A 14,942-nucleotide genomic window follows, 5' to 3' on the forward strand; every position below is an offset into this window, starting at 1 on the left:
AAAAAAAAAAAAACTCCCTAAAATCCCATCACCTAGAGAAAAATAGTTGCTAACACTCTTTCTCTGAGTATAAATGCATACATATTTTAAATTAAGTTTTATGTTATATACTGTTCTTTCTTTCTTTCTTTTTCTTTTTTTTTTGAGATAGATCTCACTATATCACCCTCAGTAGAGTGCAGTGGCATCACAGCTCACAGCAACCTCAAACTCTTGGAATTAAGTGATTCTCTTGCCTCAGCCTACCAAGTAGCTGGGAGTGCAGGCACCTGCCACAATGCCCAGCTAGTTTTTTGTCATTGTTGTGGTTGTCGTTGTTTAGCAGGCCCAGGCTGGGTTTGAACCCACCAGCCCCGGTGTATGTGGCCAGTGCCATAACCACTGAGCTACTGGCACAGAGCCTGTTCATTCTTTTTTTTGTAATTCAATTTCTAATTTAATAATAGGTAGTAAATATTTCCCTATGCCACTAATTATTCTTCTATGCCATGTACTTCGATAAACCAAAGCGTGACATTAGAAACAACCCCAATGCCTATCAACAGGGTCGGCCTGGAAAATGTCACCAGCAGGCCATACCAGACAGGCTTGAGTGATTCTCCAGGGCAATTTTAAAAACATTTCTCTTGGGGAGCTAGGGGATAGTGAGAAAAAGCAGAAATAATGCAATCCCACTTTTCAAGACCAAGCACTAAGTTTTGGTTCTGCCACTGTTCAGCTATGCGTCCTTGAGCAAATTGCTTAAGCTCTCCGTCAAAATTGTGCCTATCTCTTAGGACTGTTTTAATTTTTCAATTAAATTAGTGTATGTAAAGTACCTGACACATACAAAGTGCCCTTAAAATATTATTATTATGATTTTACTTTCCCGTAACGTCACGTGGCTTAACCCTACGTTGCCCACCTCATGCTCAGGGTCAACCGCCTATCCTTTTCCTAAACAGATTTGAATCAGGGACTGTATCTCGTTCACCATTACATCCTCAGCACCTAACATAGTGTTTGGCACATAGTAATTGGTCAGTAAACATTATACGAGTGAATGAATAGCTAACCCAGGCTTCTGAACTGCTTGAGATAGATGTTTCTTTGGGCTTGTAGTGTGCTTCTTTATGTTGGCTGAAATTAGGCTTTCCTTGGCTTATAGTATCAGTGTGTGGTTTCTGTAGGAAGGAGACCTACAGCCCTCTTTTCATATCCTCCTGACTTTGCTTCCCCTCTTCTAGGGCCCTTTCCAACCAAAGAAAATGAGTTGCTAATGCAATCATTTTTGCATCCATGAACTCATGGAGTCAACCACCCGTGGATGGAAGATGCAGTAATTCACGGATGTGGAACCCGGGGTTCTGCAGGGCTGGCTATGGGACTCGAGCATCTGTGGACTTTGGTATCAGAATCTTTGGTACAGATTTTGGTCCTGTAAACAAACCCCCCTGGATACCGAGACATGACTGTAGGACTTGTCAAGCTGGACAAGGCTATATTTAAAAGACACTAGGTATAGAAATGATAAATACCCAGACTTGATCATTACACATTCTATGCACATAACAAAATATCATGTGTACACCCATAAATGTGTATAAATATTATATATCAATAAAAAAGAAAGCAAAGACAAGGTAGCTCACAAAATGGCCAGAAGGACCAGGGAGCTAATTGCAGAGCTCCATAGTCTAGAACCGCAGGAAACCACATTAGTCCAGTGAGGGCCCTGGTGCCACCAGATGCTACTGAAGTCACCGTCGCATGCTGCCACCGATGACTTGACGCTTCTGTACCACGGCCACCAGCAGAGAACAGATCGTCATCTATCATAATGATAGAAATGCAAAGTGAAACCCTGCAGAGAAGCGTTTCCCACCTGTGAGACTGGCGAGCCTCCCAGATGACAGTTCTGCTGCACGGCTTTGGGAACACAGTGCCCTCACACGCTGCTGGAGTGAGTGCCAAACGTACGGAGAAGAATTTGGCAAAGGCTGGAAAGTGACATCTGCACCTTCCTTGGATGCAGAGATCCCTCTTCTAGGAATCTACCTCAAAGACATCCTGCAAAAATGCTAACTGATCTGTGCCTAAAGGTAGTCGCTGTCATCTTGTTAATAATGACAAAAGGCTGGAAAGAACCCAAATGTTCATAAACCACGGTAAGTGCAGGGGTACGCGACCATACAAAGACATGGAGAATGTGCCTTTATATTGATGTGGACTGAGCTCCAGCAGATATTGTTGAGAGAAAAAAAAGCAAACTGGTTAGCAATATTCAGAGTATTCTCTCTTTTGTGCTAAGAGTGGGGAAAGATAAATAGGTGTATATACAAATTTGCTCGTATTTTCAAATATAGAAAGCAGAAGAAAACAACCAAATGACTTGCATGTCAAGTAGGTGGCATAACACCACTGAGAAGGAACTGTATCAGTTGATTTGATTTTGAAAAGAAGTATTTTGACAGTACCTGTATATTTCAAGTTCAAGAATAACCACAAAGGAATGATCATTAGAGGGCTCATCTCATCTGAAGACTCCTATCATTGGGATCACCTTTCAAATATCCAACTGAAAAGCCAGAACATCAACCTTGACTTCTGCTGTCCCTTCTCTTTCCTTCCACATCCAGCAGATCCCAAAGTGTGGTCAATTCCACCCTAACATCTCTCAATCCCTCCACCTCCCTCTATCCCTGGGACTTCTACCTTTATTAAGGTTCTCATTATTTCTATTCTGTGTCTGGTCGGGCCCCTGCCCCAATCCTTTCCCCAAACTACAGCTAAAGAGAAAATCTGCTTTCCTCTCTTGATTAAAAGATCTCAATGTTACCAAAATATCTTCGAGATACAGCCTAAACTTCACAGCACAGATTACACCATCCTCTGGGATCTGGCTCCTGTCCCTTCCTGTACAATCTCTCTTAATCTTCTTTCTTTAGCCCCTCTCTCCTGTTCTTGTTTTCCTCTCTCTCTGTCTCTCTCCCTGTCTCTCTCTCCACTGTCCCCATCTCTCTCTCTCTCTCTCTCACACACACACACACACTTTTCTTGCCATACTGAGCTACTTGCAATTTCCCAGACCTCACACTTCCTCTTCCCACAGGGCCTTGGCAGGTGCTATGCCCTGTGGTCCAGCCTCCTTCCTAGACCCCTTCACCCTTTCCAGGTTGCTTTCCCGCCCTGAGCATGCACACCACTTCCCCTTGAGTTTTCACCCAACCTCCTCTAACTGCCTCCCATTCTCACCCCTGCTGCCCTGGCCCCCGGCTTCCCTGTCAGAGCAATTACTACTCTTATGCGTGGCTGTATGGTAGCTGCCCATTCTCTATCTCCCCTGCAGGTTCTGGGGATGCCAGCATGCCTCTTTTTTTTTTTTTTTTTTAAATCATTATATTCCCACTACCTGACATGGTACATAGGAGCTACTCGATCTGCTTGTTAAATGAATGGATATGTTCACAGCTTTACAAGTTTAACACTTAAAAGAGTGCTGACCTGCTTAATTCCCATGCCTGTAGTTCAACTGGGCTGGATTATGTCACTTTTAATAATCGTGGCAATATAGCCTCTTGACGGCTGCCTGCTAGAATTCAGGTGTTCATCCTGTTCCCATTCATTACCTGAGACGCATGCAGTCAGCCTGAGGTCTCCCGCCACACACTCACCTGGGTGAATCAGACAGGAGTCACACTCGTTCTCCTCATTCCTGCAGCAGGGGATGGTGTAACCCACCACTTCCTTCTTTCCCGGGCAGATGCACTCAATCTGATCATACTCGCAGCACTCCCGACACATGATATTCCACTCGGCCCCCGGGCAGGCTTCATTAATCACTGTGTACTCTGAAACAGAAAACCAGCAGCTGAGGACAGGTCCTGGCAGGGAGCGGTAAAATCCTGAGCTGAGAAGTAACCTTGCTCTATGGATACACTGCCCTGCCTGAGTGAGAGAGATGACCTGTGTGAATTCTTCCTAGGCCAAAGCGGCCAAAGGGAGGTGGCCCACCTCACGGAGTATTCAAAACCATCCATTGGTGCACAGATAAAATTCTTTATAACTGCTATTCATTTTTATTTATAATTTAAAAAAAAACCATGTTTCCTCAACATATAATCTTAGTGGATTGAGAGTAGAACATGTATACAAATATAATTTATAAATAAGTACACCTCTCTTGGGTGTCTATACTCATTTCTATTTTTGTTGGACTACATTGGGCTCACAGCACAAAGGTTGTGCACTGTACAACTCCAGGGGGAACCATTCCACTGCACAGCTATCTAGCACAGCCCAGGCATGAGGGCCATCAAAAAAATCTGGAGATCAGTCTCTAGTCTGGGCCATTTGAGTGCAAGGCTGATTGCCAAGTAGAGGCCGTGTCGTTTCTTCCAAACTTGGCTCCTCAGTTTTGCAGCACACCATTTTTCTAGTACCTTCAAAGCTAAAACCAACAGAAAAGACAAAAAGTACCTTAATTAGTATGTTTGGGAGAATTTCAATGTTATACAAGGGTGAACTCATTAGCCCAACTTCATTCAGTCCCCAAGTACAACTGGGTGTTCTTTCCCATGAGAAAAAAAAAAATATCCCCTTTCTGGGCAGGATCTTTTTCTTTGTCTTTTCCCTTTAAAAAAATATATATATACCTTAAGTAAAAAGAAAAACCATCTGGGTAAAACCTATACGAGGAATCAATCAGAGATCGCCCAGAGGAACTCAGGCTAAGAAACAGACCTTCAAACTTGGACTTGCTCTGCTTTTCCCCCGTTCTTCATTCTAAAAATGTTACACCAAGATGATGATTAAAGCAGAAACAGGTCAGATATTTGAGAAAGAAAGTGAATCTGGGCAAGGGCCCCCATGAAGTCTTCTCTAGAAACTCTGGGCTGAGATCCCCAGCATGCATTGTAGGCCCGTGTAAATGAACCCTACATCTGTGCCGGCCTTTAAACTCTTAAATTTCATGGTTTAGTTTTCTGTTTTCCTTCTACATTTGGAAGCCTGACACAGGTTTGATCTCTTTTCATGTTCCCGGTAGAGCATTTAAAGAAACTACCACCATTTATTCCCAACCTCAGGTGGTAAGAACATTCTACTACAATAGAAGGGAACCCCTTGCATCAGAAGGGACTCTTTCTTAAATTGAATAAATTTTGTCTTATTAAAAATTTACTTTTATAAATCATTTTTTTCTAAAAACAGTGGGGGACCAAGAAAGATCTTCCCCTTGGCCTTTGGGAGTAAATGGCACAGATCATCCCAGATTGTCACCACTAAGTTTGGTTTTCCCACAGCTGTGAGTCCCTTCAGGGCAACCACCATAGCTTCTTAGCTGAGCTTCCCAGGTTTGTTTCTGATGGTAACTGATGAAGTGAATGGCTTCTAAAACCTAGATGAGAATTTAATGGTTAAAAGTGAGGAAAAACAGAAGAAAATGCTGGAGTAATCTCCATCTACAATCTTAGATTTAGCAAGGGATGCTTAGACATGACACCAAAAGCATGAGCATTGAAAGAAAAATAAGGAAGAAGCCCAAGTGCCCATCAACCCACGAATGGATCAATAAATTGTGGTACATGTACACCATGGAATATTATACAGCCCTAAAGAAAGATGGAGACTTCACCTCCTTCATGTTTACATGGATGGAGCTAGAAAATGTTCTTCTTAGCAAAGTATCTCAAGAATGGAAGAAAAAGTATCCAATGTGCATACCCCTATTTTGAAACTAATTTATAGCTTACATAGGAATGTTATAATCTAATTATAGCTTTAGAATATGGGGAGGGGGTGGGGGGGCAGGAGGGTGGATAGGTGGATGGGTGGAGGGAGGGTGATTGGCAGGGTTACCTCTATGGTTTATCTTATAAGGGTACAAGTGAATCTTTCTAAAAGCAGAGTATGAATGTCTTAACTTAATAACTAAGAAAATGACATTAAGGCTACGTTAACTAGTTTGATGAGAGAATTTCAAAATGTATATGAAGACACCACACTGTACCCCATGATTGCATTAATGTACACAGCTATAATTTAATAAAAAAGAAAGAAAAATAAATCAGACTTCATTAAAATGAAAAACTCTGCTCATCAAAGGACATTGTTAAGAAAGTGAAAAGACAACCCACAAATGAGAGAAAATATTTGCTAATGATAAAGCTAATAAAGGCCTGATGCCCAGAACATAAAAAAAAAAAAAAACAAACTTCTGCAACAAAATGACAAACCACCTAATTAAAAAATGGGCAAATGACTTGAATTTCTCCAAAGAAGATGTATAAATGGCCAATAAGCAAATGAAAAGAAGATCAGCAACAAGTCATTTGGGAAATGCAAATCAAAACCACCAGGAGTTGCCACCTACTAGGATGACTATAATCCAAACCACACCCTCCTGTCCAAAAAGAAGATAAGCATTAGCAAAGATGTAGAGAAACTCGCATTACTTGTTGGGGAGGCCTAAGGCAACACTTCCCCCACCCCAAACAAAGGACACAAAGGACCTAGTTAGCCCCACACCCCAAAACTCACACCAAAGGACCCTAACTCACCAAATCCCCCCAGACAACTTGTGGAATTTGCCCTCCATCCCCTTATCTAAAAGGGGTCTCTAACTGCCCCTAGGCGCAGATGCCATCTTTGCTCTGCCCAGGTGGGTCACTGTCTCTTTCAACAAACCTGGCCTAAACTTCTCCACTCCCGGTCTCAACTCTGGGCACCAGAGCTTTCATCTTTCAAGACTGACAGAAATGTAAAATGATGTAGGCATTGTGGACAAGTGGCAGCTCCTCCAAAAGCTAAACCTAAAATTACCACATGACCAAGCAATTACACTTATAGGAATATATCTAAAAAATTGAAAATGGTGACTCAGGGCTACTTTTATGCCAATGTTTGTTCACAATAGCCAAAGAGCAAAAACAATTTCAGTGACTTTGAAGAGATGAGGGATAAACAGAATGAGGTATATCCACACAATGGAATATTATGAGGCCATGAAAAGGAATGAGGTGCTGATACTGCTGCAATGAGGATGGACCTGGCTGAGAACAAGTGAAAGAAGCCAGAAACAAAAGGACAAATATGGCCTGATTGTCCTTAAACAAAATATAATAGGCAATTCATATGAGAGACAAAAAGTAGATTAGAGGTTACCAGGAGCTGGGGAAATGAAAGGATAGATGGGAAAGAATTGTGTGATGGTTACAGAGCTTCTATTTGAGGTGATGAAAAAGTCTTGAAACTACATGTTTCAAAGTGAAGGTTGTGCAACAATGTGGATGTAATTAATGTCACCAAATTATATACTTAAAATGGTTCAAATGACAACTTTTCTCAGCCTTCCCTGTCCTCCCACTCCTCCTCTGATTAACTACACTCTGCTCTCATGACTGCTTAGCCCTCTGTCCCCTCATTTTATGTTCCTACCTCCCTATTGCTAAAATGCTTTCATGTGTCCCTAACACTTAATACCATATTGACCACTCTGAATACTTGGTAAATGTGGTTTGATGACCCGTAAATATCTACTGATATTTATTGCAAAAATATGAGATCCTTACTTCGTTTTTTTCTCAATGCAAGTAAAATATCTAAAAATTCCACTAACTCAATATAGCTTTCTGTTTTTACATGTAGCTTCTTTTTAACACAGGAAAAAAATTATATTTCCAAAGGCTGATAGGATGAAAGAAGGCCATCCAATTTAGGGGAACGGAGTGCCCAAAGGCCAAAAGATGGAAATTAACACAGGCCATAGGCACAGGAAGATTGTTTGAAAGAATCAAAGATTATGAATCCTGAACCAGGCAAGGTAGCTCGGGCCTGTAGTCCTCACACTCTGGAGGCCAAGGCTGGAGGATCACTAGAGGCCAGGGGTTTGAAACCAGGCTGAGCAAGAGCAAGATCCTGACTCTACAAAAAATAGAAAAATTAGCCAGGCTTGGTACTGCTCACCTATAGTCTCAGCTGCTGGGGAGGGTGAAGCAGGAGGATTGTTTGAGCCCAGGAATTTGAAATTGCAGTGTGCTATGATGAGGCCACTGCATTCTAGCCTGGGTGACAGAGTAAGACCTTGAATTACAAATCCTAGGCAAGTTCTCTTTCAGATCGCATTTTCCTACCTGTATTCTCTGGTCCAGGTAAACTACGTATTGTTGGTAATGTGCTACTGTGTGTTAAACCTGTAAGATTTGCCAAAATTATTCAAATTAAAGCTAGCTACAATAACCCCAAATGACAAATTTTACATCTACATATATATAAAACCATAATTTTTTAATGTTGAAAAGAGGGAAGAGGGAGTGAGAGAACACAAAATGGTTAGAGGTGAAGCACTGAAGTCAGACCTGGGTTTGCAATCCTACCCCTGCTACCTGCTTTACTCCCTTAGTTTACCAACCAGTAGGATGGTTTTATCCAACTCAGGGCTGTTGAAAGTATTAGACGAGATAATGCTTATAAAGGGCTTAACTGGGTGTCCAGTATGTAATAAGTACTGGGTTCCTTAAAAACAAGACAGAACCTCCATGTTTCTTTCTCAAGGATCTTATTTTTAAACTATGTATCATATCAGCTTACAAAATGATCATTGCACTTCAAATAAAAGTCAAGTGGTCTGCCATAGCCCCCAGGCCTTTGAAGACCTGCTCCCTGCCCACCCCACCAACCTTTCCTCAGCTGCTGTTTCCCACCTTCTCCCACTTCCTCCAAACCATCAAGCCTTTGCCCAGTCCAGGGCCTCTGCTTCAGCCTTCAGGCCTTTGCATCCCCCCACCCCACCCTCGCGACCTTCCCTTCTGAAATGCACGCACCCTCCCTCCCATCCATGCTCCTCCCTGTCCCAGTTTCCCATCTGTTTCCTTCCACGGCCCTCACCACGACTTATAATCATTTTCTGTTTTCTTCAACTTGCTTCTGATGTCTGTCTCCCTGATGTGCTGTGACCATACGCAAACAGGAACCACATCTGACTTGCTCACAGCTTCTAGGGCAGGGCTCAGTACACAGAGGTACTGAATAAATATCTGTTGAATGAATCTGGCCTTAATGCTAGAGCTACCCTCCCCTTAAGAGTCAAAGATTTCTATCCAGAAGGTCTAGTTTGGGGAGCCAGGAGCCAGGAGAGCCAGCTTTGCCCCTAATTTGCTTTCAGAGCTCTGGTGCTCTCTATCCACAGCAAGGTGTCTAGAACAAGTGGCCCGAGTAGTCTGCCTGGGGCCCTTATTCACCTCCACTGCAGCTCCTCTGAACAGGGAATACACCTGGGTGGGCGGCTCCTGTCTCACCCCCTCCATCTATTCATCCTGGGCAAGTACTACATCCTTTTAGGTTTTCTAAGAATTTATAAATATGCATAACTCCTTAAAGGGGCATACTGATGGCATAAAACTCATTTGCAACTTTTATGAGACTATGCACTTCAACATGGAAGGCCAAGTAAGGTTTGCTTCACTCAGCAGCTGGCAAAGCCTGCTTCCCCCTAAGCAGCAGGGTTGTTCACCTCCAGCCTGTCGGTAGAACACCGAGGGTCTCCCTTTCACAGGAATTGTTTCCTTAAAATACATTCATTGGCACTTCTCTTTAATGATCAAGTCCATTTCTGTACTCTTTGGCTCATTCGTATTAACTTTGTGGAGTATGGGGGTTTGTTTGGCCTTTTTGAGACAGAATTACACTCTGTCACCCTAGGTAGAGTGTCATAGCATCCTAGCTCACAGCAACCTCAAACTCTTGGGCTCCAGTGATCCTCTGCCTCAGCCTCCCAAGTGGCTGGGACTACAGGCATCTGCCACAACACCTGTTTAATTTTTCTATTTTTAGTAGAGACAGGGTCTCACTCTTGCTCAGGTTGGTCTCAAACTCTTGAGCTCTAGCAATCCACCAGCCTCAACCTTCCAGCATGCTAGGATTGCAGGCTTGAGCCATGGCACCCAGACCACCATTAGTACTTTATAAGTAATATCCACCTTGGTCTAAGGAAACCACCTCAGGGAATCCTGGCAGAAGGGATTTTGCAGATGTGAATAATTTGAGATGGGAGACATGTTCTAGGTTTTCCAGGGTAACCAAGGAACCAAGATACCCACAAGGACCCTTATAAGAGGGAGGCAGGAAGGTGTGAGGCAGAAAAGGAAATGGGAAGAAATAGAGGTTGGGGTGATGTGCTTTGATGGAGGATGGAACCATTACCCAAGGAATGTAGGCAGCCTCTAGAAGCTGGAAAAGGCAAAAAATGGATTCTTCTTTGGAGCTTCTAGAAGGAATGCAACCCTATGACCCCCTCTAAGATTCATTTCAGATTTTTGATCTCCAGAACTGTAAGGTTATAAATGTGTGCTGTTTTAAGTTACTAAGGTGTTGATAATTTGTTACAGCATCAGTATGGCACTAGCGCACTTGGTCTTCTTACAAGAATGGTTAACGGGCAGCAACTCATTTAACCACTCTGCTCCTCATTTTCCCCACTGTACACAGTGCCAACAGTGTGGGTAAACTGATATATTCTTTCACTCTACATGTATTTATTGAGTAGCAACTATGTCCCAACAAGAGGCTGAGGGCAGGAGTACAATGGAGAGAAAAACAGACATCATCCCTGGGCTCAGCGAGCTCACAGTTTAGTAGTGGAGACATTGTTCAAATGATCCCACAAATGTATAATAACCCCAGACCATAATGGAGAAAATGTAGGGTGCTGTGAGAATGACTGAGGGTTCCTGAAGGGGCACCAAATCTATAGATCTCACAGGGTTAGGGAGGTCTAAATAAAATCACAGAAAGAAATTGACCTATTTATAAAAACAAGACCACTTCCCAGGAATTAGAGGTGATTGATAAAAGCAATGGTTTTGATGGTTTCATGACTTGGCCCCTTGCCCTTTGGTCTGACAAGTCCACCACCCCTCCATCTTCCCCAGCTTAAGGAGAGACAGGAAATTGCCCCCAAAATATCTGTGAAAAAAAACAGACACAGGAAATATATTACAAGAAATATTTCAAGTTGACCAGCTAAAGAGATTTACAAATGCAATAAGCAGACAAGAGCTGTATTTTTTCCCTCCCTTTATTATAACTACATTTGTGGAAAGGCCCCCTTGGCCACTTGGCTTCAGCTGTATAAATTTCAGGGAATTTCAATATGGTGCTAAGGGCCAGTTCCAGAAACTAGGATTTAGAGCAATACTGCAGCAGTAGAAGTTATTGAATTTTTTTTATATTTATGCTAAAGCACTTCAGCATTTTTTTTGAGCTAAAGTGCTTTTAAATTCCTAACACAATTTAGTCTTCAAAATGATCTAGTGAGGTTGCTGATATTAATACATTTTAAGTTAAAAAATCGTTTAGCCCAACCCCTTCAGTTTACCAATAAAGGAGTACACTAAATAGGGAAGAGTCAGTCTTATTTATTGAAGCAAAGAGAAATATACCAAACAATCTGTTTTAGAGAATTAATTCTGGGGAACAAGAGAGGGGTGTAGAATTCCAGGGCTGGTGGTGGGGAAGTGAACAAGCCTGTTAGCTATCAGGAAACAGGCTAGGATGACCTCTAAGTTTTACCAATGACTCAAGTTGAGCAAACTTTTCTTTGACTTTCATGTTTTAAAATAAAGCCTTGTAAATGCCTAAAAAGAGTAAATGAGTGCATTTTGTCATTTAGTACATAAGAAAACAGAGAGGGTAAGTACATTGCCCCTGGTCACACAGCTTTCAGGTCAAAGAAGAAAGATCAAAGCCTAGCTTTTTCTAGGGCCAAAGCCTTGTTATTTCCAACACAATGTACCAATTCTGAAGAATTAATGCCTCTGACTTTCAGTTTAAGACAACTACACTGATGAAGCAGAAATACCTGAGAATCTGACTACATGGATTTGAATCCCAGCCCGACCAGTTACTCTGTGGCCTTGGGTGAGCCCTTTCATTTCTTTGTGCCTCAGTTTTCTCACATGTGAAATGGGAAATGCAGATAATAATAGTACTCCTTCATGGTTGCAAGAGGAAAACAGAAGCCAGTGAAGGGGAAGTGGCTTGCAGAGTGCTCAGTCCTTAGCATGAAGCCCAGTCATGCCGTGGGTCATCAGTAATCTGTCCAAAACAAGTTCTACTTCCCCCAGTGACACCAAAGGAAAGTGTAGGGACAATATTGCTGTGCCCTGAAACCCTTGCAAAGGACTAATGAATAACCTGTTTCAGACAATAACAGCAAACACCTTTGCAGTACATTCTGCATGCCAAACACAGTGCTAGGGTGTTCATCTGTATAAACTTATTTAATGCTCATAACAATCCTATAACAAAGGGCCAGTTAGTACACTCATCTGATAGAAACTGAGGTACACAGAGGTTAAATAACACAAGTGTTAAGGAGTAGAGACAAGAGTCAAATCCACACAGGCTGTTTCCAGAGTCAGAGTGCCTGACCCCCATGCTGGTCCAGCTCTCGGGTGCATCCTTCATAATTCTGAATGGCAACAACCACCATAAACACAGATTGAGAGCTTGCTCTGAGCCAGGCCCAGTGCTGGGGGCTCTCCATGCATTTACATGGATTGTTTCATGTAGTCACATTGTGGTTTTGTATGTATGTATGTATTTTTGAGACAGAATCTCATTCTGTTACCCTGGGGAGAATGTCATGGTGTCATAGCTCACAGTGACCTCCAACTCTTGGGCTCGAGTGATCCTCCTGCCTCAGCCTTCCGAGTAGCGGGACTATAGGCTTGTGCCACTACACCTGTCTAATTGTTTGTTGTTGTTGTTGTTGTTGTTATTTTTAGCAGAGACAGAGTCTCACTCTTGCTCAGGTCTCTAACTCCTAGCCTCAAGCAATCCACCCACCTCGGCCTCTCAGAGTGCTAGAATTTACAATGTGAGCCACCACGCCCAGCCATTATCTTGCATTTTATACAGGAAAAAACTGTGGCAGAGAAAGGTTAAGGACCTAGATGAAGCCTACACAGGAAGTGGCAGATCTGGCTCAGTCCCTACACATGAGATGCTCGTGTCCTCATCTACAACATTCCCCAGACTTCCTTCACCAAAACTATGTTGAACTATGAACTATGTTGTTTTGTTGTTAAAAAGTCATATTCCTGGACCAGTCCAGACTTTTTCCCTCAGAACCTCAGATTAAATCTGAGTCTCTGCCTGCCCAGGAAGTATATTCCATTGAGAATCATAGTCCTATTATTCTGCTGTCGCTGTTTCTAGAATTCACTCTCCCTCTAGTTTATGTAAACCTGTACTTTGTATGGGTCTTCCCTCCCCACTTGCCTGAGAATCAAGGAAATTAACCCTGACTTCTTAGTGGCCTCAAAAAGGACTCTGACCTTCTGGGCTATACTCTGGGCCCATAGTCATTGACTCTGACCCTCATTGATGCTGCTGGCTAGCCAGACACAAGACAAGACAAGACACCTTGCCATAGCCTTCCCCCAAGGCCTCATAGGAATGCTGGTACAGGGATGGAACTGCTGGTGTCACTGCAGTTGAAAAAGACAATGGGCATTAAAGGGCTTTAGAAGAAAAATTGCATATTTGTCAGACATTGCAACTATGCTCTGCAGAATAAAAAAAGACACAGATGGCTAAGGGAGCGAAGGAAGTGAGTTATAATGTCTCCCACAAGGGCCCACACTTAAGTAGCCTTTTTAAACAGTCTGTTCATGGTTTATATCATGGAATTCTGGGCTCTTTCCACTTGCTTTTAGATTTCTTCATCTCTTTTCCCTAATACCTCCTCTTTGGGCACCATGTGATAGGACATACCTCACTCCCTGCTGCTTCTCTTTAGAAACAGAAATTCCATAGCCAAAGGGAATGAAACCCAAAGTCTAGCATCTTGTAGGAGCCTCTGGGTGCTATTATCCTCAACAACTGTGGTGCCGGGAAATCCTTGAGGGACAGCTGCTTCTGGGTTACTTTGAATGATGTTGGAATATGAGCTGAATAGATATTATTTTTATTAGCATTGGTTACTAAAAAAATAATTGGAAAACACATCTAAAAATATCTGGCAATAGAACTCAGCAAATAGTATGTTTAGCAAACAAAGCATTAGATTGCTATATTACACTACATTAAAGACAATAAAATTTAAGCTATACCCAGAGATTCCAATGTGGATTTCCCTAGAGACCCAGGAATTCTACAAACTGTCCCACTTGCTCCCTATCTTGCACACTTCAAATCTTCTTGCTGAGTTAGAATGCACCAGGGCTACTTGCTGAGCTAGAATGCACCCTGCGGTCTTAGGCTTCCACTGTCTACCTCTTTTCCAGAAGCTTTCAGAATTATGTTACTATCCTCCCATGCAGGTTCACTGATGCCATGCAGAAGCCAGATTTTCTTTCTACCCAAGACAGCTTACCGACAACAGATGTGAAGTGTGGCAGGATATTGAGCCACTGTGATGTATTTGTAATGGTATATCCAATGGGTCCCTAAGTCCTACACTGGCAACAGCTTCAAATGGACTAGTTCTTCTTATAGCCACCTCCCCTAGCTCTGCAAGCTAGACCAAGATGAAAGGGAACTTCTTTTTGCCTGAGTACTCGTGGTTGGCTCCACCTTCGAATCAAAACAGGTGAATTTTAAGCAGGGGCTCAGGGTTAACATCATTAACCCAGAATCACCTACTTTACAATACTACCCTGTCCCCTAAGTCCCTCCAAGAACCTGACACCAGACCTATTTCAAACACAGAGACACTAAAGTGCAGCATGTGGAAGGTATCCTTCCTAAGGCGGAAGGTGGATGCACGATAAAACCAGGAGGAGAAAGCAAGTGTCAAGAGTTAACAAATGCATGGGAACCCTTTCGAATTTCTTTTTTCCCAGACAGAATCACAGACAAATGGAAAGGAAATTTGGACTAATGAAGTAAGTCTCATGCGGACTATGTAAGTTCCATCCTACTATAGATGAAAACACCAGTATCATTTCTTCCTTATTTCC

The 14,942-nt window shown here is 42.5% G+C and overlaps 1 protein-coding gene across 1 annotated transcript in view; it reads right to left on the reverse strand.

The window, feature by feature from the left end:
- The window catches only part of PAMR1 (peptidase domain containing associated with muscle regeneration 1), a 73,093-nt gene that overhangs the window by 49,274 nt on the left and 8,877 nt on the right, over nucleotides 1-14,942 (reverse strand). Inside the window, exon 2 of the mRNA XM_012803992.2 lies at nucleotides 3,654-3,830. Within this exon, the coding sequence (XP_012659446.2) occupies nucleotides 3,654-3,830 (177 nt within the window). The remainder of the gene's footprint in view (nucleotides 1-3,653; nucleotides 3,831-14,942) is intronic.

The sequence above is a fragment of the Otolemur garnettii genome, unplaced genomic scaffold, assembly GCF_000181295.1.
Source record: "Otolemur garnettii isolate 467f Iridium unplaced genomic scaffold, OtoGar3 scaffold00001, whole genome shotgun sequence".
In the NCBI taxonomy this organism is placed as follows: Eukaryota; Metazoa; Chordata; class Mammalia; order Primates; family Galagidae; genus Otolemur; species Otolemur garnettii.